The sequence below is a fragment of the Atractosteus spatula genome, chromosome 12, assembly GCF_055471065.1.
Source record: "Atractosteus spatula isolate fAtrSpa1 chromosome 12, fAtrSpa1.hap1, whole genome shotgun sequence".
In the NCBI taxonomy this organism is placed as follows: Eukaryota; Metazoa; Chordata; class Actinopteri; order Semionotiformes; family Lepisosteidae; genus Atractosteus; species Atractosteus spatula.
The window spans coordinates 29,335,400-29,349,284 of record NC_142717.1 but is presented as its reverse complement, the minus strand read 5'-3'; the positions used below and the strand labels follow the sequence as shown (position 1 = coordinate 29,349,284).

At 35.8% G+C, this 13,885-nt stretch overlaps 1 protein-coding gene across 2 annotated transcripts in view; it reads right to left on the bottom strand.

Annotated features, from left to right (window-relative positions):
• atp9b (ATPase phospholipid transporting 9B) overlaps nucleotides 1-13,885 on the bottom strand; it is a 152,164-nt gene that overhangs the window by 13,513 nt on the left and 124,766 nt on the right. For both annotated transcript variants that reach the window (XM_088928992.1, XM_088928993.1), the window contains exons 16-22: nucleotides 11,147-11,308; nucleotides 10,197-10,289; nucleotides 8,841-8,924; nucleotides 7,529-7,699; nucleotides 5,598-5,696; nucleotides 2,853-2,942; nucleotides 2,056-2,200 (exon numbers count right to left, since the gene is read on the bottom strand). In XM_088928992.1, coding sequence (XP_088785118.1) covers nucleotides 2,056-2,200; nucleotides 2,853-2,942; nucleotides 5,598-5,696; nucleotides 7,529-7,699; nucleotides 8,841-8,924; nucleotides 10,197-10,289; nucleotides 11,147-11,308 — 844 coding nt within the window. The remainder of the gene's footprint in view (nucleotides 1-2,055; nucleotides 2,201-2,852; nucleotides 2,943-5,597; nucleotides 5,697-7,528; nucleotides 7,700-8,840; nucleotides 8,925-10,196; nucleotides 10,290-11,146; nucleotides 11,309-13,885) is intronic.

Below are 13,885 nucleotides of genomic sequence, written 5' to 3'. Positions count from 1 at the left end.
CATAGGATCTGGATACTCCAGATAGAACAGAGAGTATTTAGGAGAAGAGGAAGCTTTTTTCAGATGATTCAATACTGTCTTTAGCTGCCTCAGTCTTCATTATTTGTCTATGAATAAAACTAAACTAACCTTGAGAGTGATATTTTGTTCCTTTTTAGTCACAATGAACTCCATACTGTTCCAATTTAGTCAGGTTTATGTATTCAGACACAAACAGTGTAATTCAATTACAAATCCTACAGTGGCAGTGCACTGTGAGGACTAACCTGCAGACTTCAACAATGTAATTACATGCTTAATTTTGGCCAACTGTATACTTTTTATTTCTATTTATCAGTATTTTTTTAATTTAATATTCAATTTAATTTACTTAATTTTATTTTATTTAAGGCTCAGGTCCTGTGTAGTAAGATGCTTCATATGATCTATCAGTCAGTTTTAGAGAGTGCCATTTTCTATGCAGTGGTGTGCTGGGGCTCTGGGATTAGAGCAGGGATTGCTGGCTGAACAAGCTCACCAGAAGAGCAAGTTCTGTCATTGGGTCTGATCTGGACCCCTTAGAGGTAATGGCTGAGAGGAGAATGGTGTCCAAATTGATGGCCATCATGGACAACGTCTCCCATCCCCTCTATGACTTGCTTGTGAGAATGAAGAGCACGTTCAGCAATAGGCTGATCCAACCACAGTGCAACGGGGAGCACTGCAGGGGGTCATTCTTGCCTTCTGCCATAAGTCTTTACAACTCATCCACTGTGTGTCTGGTCAGGGACAACATTGACCTGTTTTTGGACTAAACATGAATTCTCTGTTCACAGCTGGTTTTTCTGTTTACAACTGATGTGCAATATATGCTGGGGATCTGTGCAATATATTTATAATGTGCGATACATCTTCTTGTGTACTGTACATTCTGGTTTGTTTTGTATCTTCTGTACTGTGTGCAATTCTCTATACTCCATTTTTTACTGCACTTCTCACTGACTGCACTTACTGTATTGTATTGTTGTATTATTGTATCATTTCTTTACACTGTGCTATGTTGACTGTGCCAGGCTGCTGTTGCACTGCAATTTCCTTTATGGGATTAATAAAGTATCTATCTTAAATTCCTTAAAAATGAAGTTTAAGAAAAAAAAGATTTGTAAAAATCTTTATGTTTTCTGTGGTTTTCTGGGATTTGTACATGCCAGCATTGGAGAATAGGAATATCATGATAAAGCCAACTACAGTGGACAGCTACGTCAGTTTGCATTTGTTGTGAAGGTACAAGCAGAGGTTAATTCCTCCTGCAGAAGTAAAAACCCCTTCTTCAAATGGCATACCTGAAGAAAAGATCAGCAGACAAAATGTGTTTTTTTACTTGTCAGTCTGGACTTAACCTCTACGTGTCTCTGAAGAGTGTTCACTATTATACATTATATCATGATATTCCTATGGAACAACACAATGAGGGCATGTTGAGATTATATCAAACCACAAAACGACTAAATGCATACAACTGTAAAAACTGGTACATTTGTGGTAAAGTACAAAACAGGAGCCTCTTGAGGGTCTCAACCAGTAAAGATGCTCACCCAAGTGCAGGTTGAGCTTGGTGATCTTGGGTTCAAGCTTGGGCCTTGGCACTAGCCAAGGTGGCCACAAATTGCCAAGAGGTGGTGGCCAATTGGCTGAACACCCATGAAGGTAGGGTGGAACTGGTCAGCCAAAGGTCACTCTTAGTGACCCAGTGACCCCCGCAACCTCAAGGACACTGGGCCCCTCTTCCAATCGGTGCTGAACTTCCAGTTTGGGTTGGGATATTCAGACACTGCCTGTGAAGTGTTGGAAGGGGGGCAGCTTGAAGGTGGGCGGGCTGTACTTTCTGTTCTTCCCGTGTGCGGTTGCCGGGTTTGACAGCTGCAAGCTGCGAGACACAGAGAACACCAAACTGGCACCTCCAAATTGGGCGTGGCGAACAAACGATAAAAAGGGGCCCAAACGACGCAACAGTCGGAACAGACAAGAAGGCTAGGTTTAACCAGGGCTGTTGCGGAGGTCCATCTCTCTGCTCACCTATGGCACAGGTGCGTTTGCCGGTGTGCTGTTGCAGCAGCTTCACGATCTGCGCTTTCTGTGTTGGGGAGCAGCGGCAGCACACGACCGCAGGGCACTGGCACGCCAACTCCACAAACTCATGATCGTAGTACTTCAGGCAAACCTAGGAGCACATGTGACAAAGCCCATTAAGATACCAGAGGCAGCAAAGAACCAGATCTGGATTGGCTGGCTGGTCATTTCCAGACAACACAGGTTAAAAGGAACATTTCTGTTTGGATACAATGTCCAACAACACTTAAGGCATGTGATATTATGTCTCTTCAAAGATACCCCTTTTCCTAAGAAAGAAAGGAAATATGACTTACATGCCTTTTTTAGTTTTTAATTTCAAACAGGTAAATACACAATTTTTTTGGTCCCTCTGTTATTGTTTGCCTTGCTATTAGAAAAAAAATAATTTCTCTGGATATGCACTGATGAGTTCTATGCATTGATGGGTAAATCAAAGAAACAAAAACTCTGCAAAATGCAGCTAAATGATGAACACTGATATCAGAAACAAAAATCCATAATTTGCATCATTCCTCTCCAAAAATCAATACTGCATATCCAGAGATTTTGACATTTCAATTCTCTTAAAGCGTGAATGTAGTGATTAATGTCAGACTGAACTGCATTGAAGATAAAGAGATTTTTAGAGCCAGTTTTAGAGTACAATCCATGTAACACAACAGAAGTAATATAGAGGTGAACAAAAGTATTTCATCCAATGTTTGCTTTCATGACTGAAGAAAACCACAATCAGGTTTTACCTCAAGAGAGTCCCCTGAAATGACAAGTGCACAATCATGTTTCCTCCTGAAAGCATTCAGTTCCAAATGGGCCTCACCTCTGTTATTTACCTGCAGCACGGCAAAACAGCAACGTTATCCATAGATCCACATAATGCTTCAACTGAGCACATTTTTAAATGTTTTAGAATTTAGTAATACAGCCACTTATACATTCTATAGAGTTTTAAAGGACTTATATATATACGACTATAGAATTTACACATTTGAGATGGAGAAAATGTAATACATACAGTAGGGATTAAAACACAAAAACTGAAATAAGTGCCACAGATTTGCACAGAATTCTGTGACAATTATATTGAGCATACTATAAAAACCTTCTTAAAATATCCATGCACGTTTGAAGAAATTATGGGTATTTTTCATTTCATGCAACATAATGTATACAGTGAGAACAAACTGTTCCACTTGATGGCTGTTGTCAAACTTTCTAAAAGCGGTTGGTAATTAAATTCCGTAACCATTTCAATATTTTACTTGAAGTAACTTTTTGTACTAAACTTAATGAAAAAATGCTTTACGGCAGAAAACTGCTCATTGTAATTTTTGTAATGTAATTTGCCTCCTTATTGGATGATGCAGAAATCTGAAAATATATGAGAAAAATTGGCAGGCACTAAGAAATTAGTTTTGTTCTCATGTTCCAAACAGACTGTGTCAAGATTAGCATTCACTGCAGTAAATTGGTCACATCATTGTTAAGAAGCCTCATACCGTGAAAAAAGCTACATGAAAGCATGTATTGTATTATTATTCAGAGACTAATGATCAGTCAACAATAATCAAAATTCTGCTTTATATTGAGTACAAAAATCTCTACTATTAATGCACATTGGAAGACATTATGATTAATTTTCATTTCATGCAACATAAAAATTTTAAAAAGACAAATTAATTTGCTACATTGATAACATTTGTCAGGGCTTTTATATTATATAAATTCAGATGATACATTTTATTTTACAGCCTTTCAATGCCCAGAAAGGTGACATATATTAATTTACTGATAAAAAGTTAGAACTTCCAGAGATAAAGAGCAAGAAAAGACTATTCAGATATTTTGAAATCAAAATAAACTGTGCACTGATCACGCAAAAGATAAATGAATGCACCACATTTTTTCTTTTGTTTTTAGACATATTATTTTAGAAATTTAAATGTTACAAGGCAACACCACTCGAAAATCTCTGTTGCGTCTTTCAAATCAGATCCTCAGTCTTTCTTCTCAGAAGTGGTGCTGGAAAGTGCAAAGTGAGGAGCTCTAAATAATAGACTTGAATAGTGAACAATAAATTAGCATCACTTTGCTCTCCTTGTCAAATCCCTTCATACAAAAGGGTCTGTTTCATTTCTAGTCACACTAAATACTCACAGCCTAATTATAATATCACTCACATGATGGATCAGTAGAAAAGTTATGACAGAGAATAACATTAAACAAGCTATTACAATGAAATATCACCTAACGTAATTATGAAAGAATTTATTGTAGCTCGTACCGCCTGACCTTGCAGTTGTTTTTTTCCACTAGATGGCAATGTTATAATTATTTTAATGATGAGTGCCAGCATTGTTTCATATAAATTGTGGGTATAAACAGGATTCGATATGACAAGTTATTTTGTGTTGACACCAAACATCAAAAAGAACAGGATTTTTCCATTTTTGCTTCTTAAATTATGCAAGACAAGGACCACAAACATATTCGACAGCAGAGTTTTGGCACTTCCTTGTTCAAAAAAGTCATTCAAAAAACTAATTATCAGTTTTATACCAACTTGTATCTACATTATCAAAACTAATAAGCATGGATATAGTCAGAAGTCTACAAACAACTGATTTAGGTCATTAGTGACAGTCTACTTATTAGTAATAAATTAAAGGCTATTAATTAATTAGAGCAAAATGCATTTTTTTTACAAACCTAAGAAAATGAAGATTCACCGATTCACTTATACTGCTTCCTTGTAGGAGAATGATTTAATAAGGTGACTTGTTCAAATCAAGTCACTTTGAAAGATTGTATTTTTCTCTTTAATTCAGGAAAGAATTTTGGACATTTTTGGTAATGTTAGCAGTAAAGTTTAAAAATGTAAAGACATTATACCTAATAATATTGGGACAGGTCACAAACATAAGAGTAATTATTTATTTTTCTTCTGTACCTTCATATTCAGGATTCCTCCTTTATAAACCAAATGAAAATAACATAAAAACTATTTTCAATAAAAAACAATAGGTCAAAAAAAGATTTCAGATGTATTTTTTTCATTTATTTTAATCTATTTTCAATAATTAATGCATGAAAGGGCTTATTTTTAATTTCTCATTCCTGAAGCCCAAAAGGTCATGATGAAATTCAATGCCACCAAACACTTTAACGTTCTAATAGTAAATTGCAGTCTGGAGGGTGTCATTTAGTATTCTGGTTTATTTTATATATTTATTTTATTTATTTATTTTACGAAAAACCACATTTATATGTAAATTATATCTAAATAATTACGTCTGCAAATTAATTAGGTTTGTATAATACATGCCGAGTTAAGGCTGGTTTTAACACTTGCTGCCTCCACATCCTGAGGAATTTGTAAAGGCAAAATGTCAAGTTTGTTTAGAACTTGATAACAATTTTCATTTGTGGAATAGTTTACTGGAACACTGGAAGTCATTTAACATATATATAATAAAGTAACTTCCTACCGGTCTGAAGATATGAATATCCTGGCTTCTGGCTACCAAATGGGAACTTTTTGCAATGCAAGTGGCCGTTTCTAGTTTATCTCCTGTCAGCATCCATATCTGAAACACAAAACAACTGTTACATATGTGAAGTCATGCAGCAAAATAACTGAAAGCATTGGAATAGTACACTTGCTGGAGTGCTTGCATCTGTTGGTCCCATGTCTACATTGTGCATTTTTCACAGAGTGACAGATTTAAAAAACAGGACAGACAGGAGTTCAAGGACAGAAATAACACTTTTAACTAGATAACTGGCATAATGGGAGATGTACATTAAAATCTAAAATTCCTCAAAAGGAATCCACAAATATGGTGGAATCTCAAGCCATCAATGGCAGAGCTAAGAGAGAAAGACAATGAGATTCTACTGGAAAGAGACTGAGAATATGGCGAGTGGGAATTCACAATGACATAAACCAGACCCCACATAACATCCTGACTTAACAGTACTGCACTTACTGTGAATGCTTTATGAAGAGCGTTTTATCTCCTTTACCTCGTAATTTAAGATCTCTGGAGAAAAGCTTTGCGAAAAGCTGACTAACCAAAATCAAGCTCACTGACATATGAGGTAAACAGGACACAGGATATGTGTTAGAAAATCCTGCATATCAGGTCAAATCCATGACCTGTAACTACTTAAAGACATGAGGTAGAAAGTACCACGTAGGAGTTTTGTTTCTGTGCGATCTCTAGAGATGAGTAGCTTGGTTTCTGCTTAGAGTTAGAGTTTAACATCTGTTTGACAGACAGTGGTAGACGTGTTCTTTTTCAATGTAATAAAGAAGAGCAGAAAACAAATACAACTAATGTACTAATCCAGTAGTTAGAAGTAAAAATGTGACTAAATTTGGACAAGCAAAAAAGAAGGGAAAAATATAATGGTTTAGGGCTGTAGCTCCTCGTATAGGCTCAGATTAGGGGCAATGACACTGCCCCCCCCCCCCATTCACACACACTTTCAAAGTAATTCTGTGGTGCTCTGATGTCCACTGGAATGACAGTCCGCCTCTTTGAACATGGCTATGACAGTGGTTCAGTAAAAATGCTTTTTGGCTTCCCAAAACCCAATGTCCAACTGAGGTCATGCAGTGACATCTTAGAAATAACCAAAGTGTTGTGAACAAGCTTGATGTTTCTCTGTAAAGCATTTATTATCATACTGGTTTAGCCTGAACCATTTTACTAGCAGTGGACTCTAAAACCTGATCAATGTATGTAGTAATGTCATTATGCTCCTTCTTTCTTCTATAAAATTTGTACAGTATATGTGGTGATGAGTATTTGACTTTGATTGGAAGTGCTCAAAAAGACCTTTCAGACAAAGACATTGGAATAGGCATAAAACAAAGTTGCTTGTAGAAGTGAAACATATATTAGTTATCTCAATAACTATCTTCACCACCAAATATGAAAACAAAAAAGATGCTCTAATGAATTCATTGAAAGTGATGGTAACTTCTGTCATATAATAGTGTAAATCATTATTAAAATATTGTGCAAATGTAAGATAATGTCGAATGATGCCTTATCAATCTTCAATAAACGAATACATGACAAAAGAAATAAGAAATCCTGAAAGAAAAAAAACATTGTTATATTTCTACACAACAGTGGAAATAGAAATATAATTTGTGAAAGAGGAAGCTCACTTGAAGATTGAAGAGACTCCATATTAAAGATAATTCAAATAAACTGGGTTAACAAATATTCCTCTACTGTTTATCTTCGCTTATTGATAACAGCAGTCATTCTAGATAAACACTACTTGAAAAGTAATAATGCTTCATTTAATGTACATTAAACCTACAAATGCATACTAATTTATTGTTGGTTTATGGTATGCAAAAGAAAGCTTTAATGCAATGCTAACAAGGCATTTTTTGGACCTTTATTCCAGCGTTTCTCAGCATCTCCAATGTAGGCCTGACGTCTGCCTGCAGCTGGTCTTCCACTCCAGTGACGCACAAAAGCTCCATCTCTCTCTCCAGGCTCTCCACCACAGCAGCTACCTTCAAACTGCGGTCGTGTATACTCAGCTTGGCCTGGTTGTATCGATTCTGCAGCAGATGAAATAAGACAAAAAACACAACTTACTGCTGTTAGTTTAAAGAAACTATTCATATCAAAGATTTGGGTATTTATGGTGACCCCTTAGAGCCCTCCTCCGGATGATAAGGGGAAACAATAAATAAAAATGCATCTGTTTAACTGATGTTATTTTTTTAAAATTGTACAATGTATCTGCAAGACCAGATTTTTAATACTACATACATACAGAAAAAAAAAAACGTCCTACAGTGATGGGTACAATAAAATGTCTAAATATTTTTAGTGCTGCTTTGAGAAAACACTGAAGGCAAGTATTCGAATCCTGAAAGGTACTGCTGCAGTTGAACCAATGGATGTCTCCAACACTGCATGGACAGCAGAAAGCTCAAATTTAAGATGGAGAGTATTTCTGCACACATTGGCCACTGGAGTCTGAAATTATGCAGCTATGTTATTAGTATTACAATAACAGTGGAGTTATTTTTTTCAATACACTACTGAGTTTAACATTGCATATTTACTGTTATTTTAAATACAGGATGATATTAAATTTATAAAAGTAAATCCTATCTTACATAATTACAGAAGGTGTTACAATATAATGCAATTAAATTAAGCTGAGCACACTGATTATACGCATACGTATACGTTGTTTTCTTGCAAATTTAGTCTTCTAATTGCTTTTTAAAAAATACAACTTATTATTATTAGTATTAAATAATAATATTATTTAATACTAAGTTCTGACAGGCCTTCAAATTAGGCAACAGTTTCTTACATATTTGTTTCCTCTACTGGACTCGATCCAGGATGACAATGTATGATGACAATGGGACGAATTCTACCTTGTATTTTTTGAGAGCAACAGAAATGCAAAAGAGAGAACTGAGCCCTCAATTGTACGAGATGAAGACATGTATAGTACAATCCGTAAATTACAAACTGAAGACATCTAGGAACCATGTCTGAGTTCGAACTGGTAACCTCACATGGCTGTAAAGCCTGTCTATCATTTGGTGATGAGACTTTACTGAATAAATGACTTGGAAGCCCATTTGTCAACATCTTACAAACAGCTCTCCCTTTTTTGCAGCTAATATGTACATGAAATTAGTCCATCTACAAAACATAAAGGGTGATTGTGCTTACCTCAAAGTCTTGGTACTGCTCTTCTGATAAAGACTTTTTTGCCACCACAAGAGTTCTCAGGCCTTCTCTCGCCATGTTCCCACACTTGAAAAGACATGATAAAAAATGACACACAAGAATAACCCAACAACATAGTTATCTGAGATTCCATCTCATAATCATTAAGACAGTCAAGGTATTCAACTGAAAAGCTCCAACAGTTGAACACCTCTTTTATACTTTGTGTTATACCTGTGTCCTACAGTAGCTTCAGGTTTTAGTGATTCACTGTACTTAGTGGGACAGAGAATAAAGGAAATTCACATTTCTGTAACAAATTATGGGCAACGGGAGATCAGACTTTAAAATCAACGATTAAAACTCTCTCAACACGTCACATATCAGCTGTTACCTCTGCAAACGTGACTCTCTGTTTAGGATTAAAATAGTACAGTATGTCTGCATAAAGCATCCAAAACAGAACTGAGGACCAAAATGTTGTCCAGAATACTCCCAGAACCCATATTAACAGCTGCCTCAGATATTTAAATAGTACAATACTGTAAAACAATCAATGACTAAAATATAGCTGTAGGGTAATTTTAAAGGACACAATAAAAGGTGATCTGCAGTTTATGTTTTATATAAAAATCAGATCCACAGAAACTGCTGTACCAAGTCTACTGTATATTGACATGTCCTTATATCCCTGTTGAATTGAAATGGGATTATTACAGTTAATCGTACATCATTAACACCATAGCTATGCTTATGACATTTTATGTCGCCTCATGGGAGAGAAGTTTATTCAGGTCACTAATTAAATAAAATTGCCTTCCAGCAGATATTGACTTGGAAATATTGCCAATACAATCATGAACATATGCACATGAATCTTTCGATAATCCTTGGCTTCCATAGTCAGTGTGTAGATGATTGCCTTTGCTTATTAAGTGTTCATTATGTATAAAAGGCATGGGCAGTAATAAACCATTGAAAAAATCATTGCACAATACAAGCAGATACAAAATGGGCCATACACCACATTGTGAAGCATGCACTCATACAGTGCGATGGGATCTACTCTGGAATATGATTTTTTGTTGCCCTCTGTTAGAATCATCATTATAAATGTTGGTCCCTGACATGGAAAAGAAATGTGTTCATTCGTATGTAAAGTACGTAATTTTATCAAAGACTGTTTCTGTACCAATTGCAGTAATGTTGAGACAATTAATTTCAACTACATAATAGCTATGCACCCATATAATTATGTGATACTTGCATCATATTACTGGTCTTATTATTGATGTTTTTTTTCCCAGGCAACACACAATTAGCTGAGTGGATAAATTGAAAGCTTTACAATTTCCTTACCTCTTCCTCAAGCCAGTCGTTGTACTGTACAATGCTTGACATGGCAACATCAGCCCCCTTCATGTAAAATGTTATATCTCCCGTAGCTTCCTCCTGAAGAGCAAGTCAAGACCAAAAGAAAGTTGACTTTTACAAAACAAAACTCTTAAAAACCATATACTCTAAAAACAAAAAAGGCGTCATCAAAGCACGGCACTGGTTTGTACATATCCTGTCAGGTATGTCTTCATTTTGGCTTCCCTCAAGGATCAGTAGGAATGAAACAAAAAACAAAATCACACTAAGGATGTTCCTAGGTATAGCTCTTTGATTGGTTTCATGTTATAGAGATAATCTTTGATTAGTTATGTACACTTTTTTTAAGTAAGACTATAACAATAACATTAACAAACATTTCAGGAAAACTGATTTTTTAAAAGAACAAATTAAAAATATAAAGACAACAACATTTATCATTTGTTTTCCAGTACAGTCTTTCTGAATTGCACCATTGGGCTTAAACAATCACATTAAATTTAACCCAAAAAACAGAAAAGCATAAACATCTTACTTTCTTACCACTTAAGTACTGTAACTGCCTGCAATGTATCTTGCACTGTGTATTTCACTGAATTATAATATCACAGAAACCACAGGATTTTTTAGCAATTATGTATGACTTTATAATGTAATTGTTTAATTAAACTGTAGTATTGTATTTATTAAATTGTATTATTAAAATGTGACATGGGTAAAGAAATTACCAAATAAATTAAAAATAATACAACAGCAAGAACTGCAGTTTTCTGTCCAGAGGTCATTTAACATAAATTGCAGGAAAAACACACATAAACCTACTGAATTATGTACTGCCTACAAACTGACAATGGCTTTTTTATTGAGAGATGAATAACATAAATAAAACAGGAAGAGATTTGCTAGATTTCTGAAAAGATTATAAAACCCCTTACCCTAACAATGATCCCCATTCTTTTGCTCTCTGATGTAAATGGGAAAATCTGCAGGATGTAAAATGTGAGGATTTGTCCACCAGGGGTCTTCAGCTGCATGGAGGTCAGATCTCTGTTGACCAGTATGAGGCCTACGCTCTCTGTCCACTGCACCAGAGCCACCTGAAGAACATCAGATTTCACAGGGTCAGGGGTCAAGCACACACCCTTCAAAAACAGCCAGCCGGCCACGCAGTTCAAGGGGGCCAAAGGGGCACCTGGTTTCTCAAAAGCTTGGCCCATCACACACAGCCATGCGAAGCATCTCCAGATTTCATTCACCAGCAATGCAAAAGCACCGAGTCAAAAGGGGCTCCCCATGCAGTGACTCCCTTCAGCCAGGACAACGAAGGACCTGGCGCCTATTTAGTTAAGAATGAGAAGGTTTCAGTTTTATTCATTTTTGTGGAAAAACAAAACACTTAAAAGTCTTTGCATTCACAAGTATTAATATTAAAAGCAGTATAGTCTGGATATTTTTCTGTGAAACATTAGTCTGAAAGCCTTACGTATATGTCTGCTTTCTGATACAGTGCAAATGATACTAAATACTCATCACAGTTGTACAATAATATTAATCTGTTCATTTTCTAACTGTTTGGTCAAAAACAGGGTCGTGGGAGAGTGAGAGGCTATCCCAGCTAGCAATGGGTGCAAAACAGGATACACCCTGAATGGGATGCCAGTCAATCGCAAGGCACACACAGATACAAAAGTGCACAGACACATACCAGAGCTAATTTTCCCAGAAGCCAATTAACCTAACAGTTTGTCTTTGGAAGGAAATTGGAGCACCCGGAGGAAACCCACATGAACAAAAACTCCACACAGACAGCACGCCAGGAACTGAACCCAGGGCCCCAGCACTGCAAAGCAGCAATGCTAACCACTGTGCCTCCCTACTACGATATATATAAGTTCACTACAAAGTCTCCTTTAATTCCTTTAATGGGGGGTCTATGATAATTTATCTGTAACCCAGCCATCTGATGCTCTGTCTGACTCCAATATAACCAGCAACTAAAAAAGAATAAAATAGCTTGAAAATTAATCATTATTTTAATAAGTACAATTATCATGAATTAACTACTACTATGAGGGGGCTTAAAAAAGGATAAAGACTTTGATGAGATTTATGAGACTACAGAAAGCTAACATGTACACAGTCCTGGACAATGATACAAAATACCCATGCTATCGACAAACACAGGTCTGAAGGGTAAGATTGGGGTCAAATGACAAGCTGCAATTTATGTCATGTCTGCATTAATATCCTTAAAATGCAAGATTAGTTAAATATGTACCTTTAGATAATGTGTTTGCCTCATAATCTATTTAAACGCTCAGTGTTGCACTCAGGTTTCTAATGTACTAAAACGTATTTATGGTCAATAATTAAAACGGAAAAGCATGCATTAAACTGCTCTCTACTTAACAGATCTTAACTAATGAGATTAGCATAATGAATGGGGCACTTTATGAGTCTCCCCTCATAAAGTAGCATTTTTGCTGACAGCAGCTAAATATGACAAGGTTAGAATTATAAGCCTTTCTTGCTGAGAATTTAATCATTCATTAATCCCCGGTAGGTCCAAGCTAACATTTCTAGACCTCTATCTATCAAGGAAAAAGGTAAATATTTTATTTTGTGCACATAATAAGTCTATGAACTAATGGTCTTTTGGCTGTGGCTACATTTAACTAAAACAACCATTTTAGAATTTTAAAAATATTTGAAAACACTTCAAGTCAATGGCCACATTATTTATGCTATGAAAACCGTCATGGCTTATGTTGCTTATCGTATAATAAACCACTGTACTGTAAACTCACACGGTAGGGAACTAAAAACAATAACTAAGACTCAGAATCTTCCACTCTCTCTCAAGTTTAATTTTACTATTAGATTTTTTTTTAGTTGTCAAATTAATTTTGAAGTTTGCATACAATAGACACACAGAGCAATAAATATTACCCAAGTTCATCATTAGAGATGATCTTTTTTCCCCCATTTTCTGCTCAAGAGAAATTTCCGCCCAGTATGCAGTATCAGCTGCAAATGATTCAATACTCCAAAGGTTAATTTTCAATTTGCACAGTGAAAGGTTACTATTACATTTTGACCTGCAAATTGTATCTTCCTGCTAATACCCTATCATTTCATTTTGTGTCCCTTTGTAGTTTGGACTTAAGCATGCTATATTTGGTGACTCACATCTGTTTATTATTTAGCTCATGCTTGGTTACACAGCCTGTCTGAATTAGAGGCTTGCAGCCTTGAATTTTCAAGCTACAATACCTGGCCCCAGAATCTTTTTATCAGTCTCTCTGGACCTATTAAAGTCATGTTAACTTTAATAATAACTGCACACGAAGAAGAACTAAAAAAGAAGTTCTAATGGTGACCATTTTAATAGTAAACAATCCACTAACTTAAGTGATCAAACGTGAAAAAAAGTACTTTCTTGTTCACAAGAGACCAGTATCTGCACAGAATGGCTATCTTTCACATTTTTTTGGTTCTTAAAATTTGATTTTTTATGAACTGTATGTTGAAATCTTGAACATTTACCTCAGAAGGGTATAGAGAAAAAACAAAAGCATACTGTAGCCTTCCTACAGCTCAAAATCAAATTGAAGCAACATACTATATTAATATTTGAGTACAGTTCTGAAGCATGGAATTTCTCTTTTGGACTG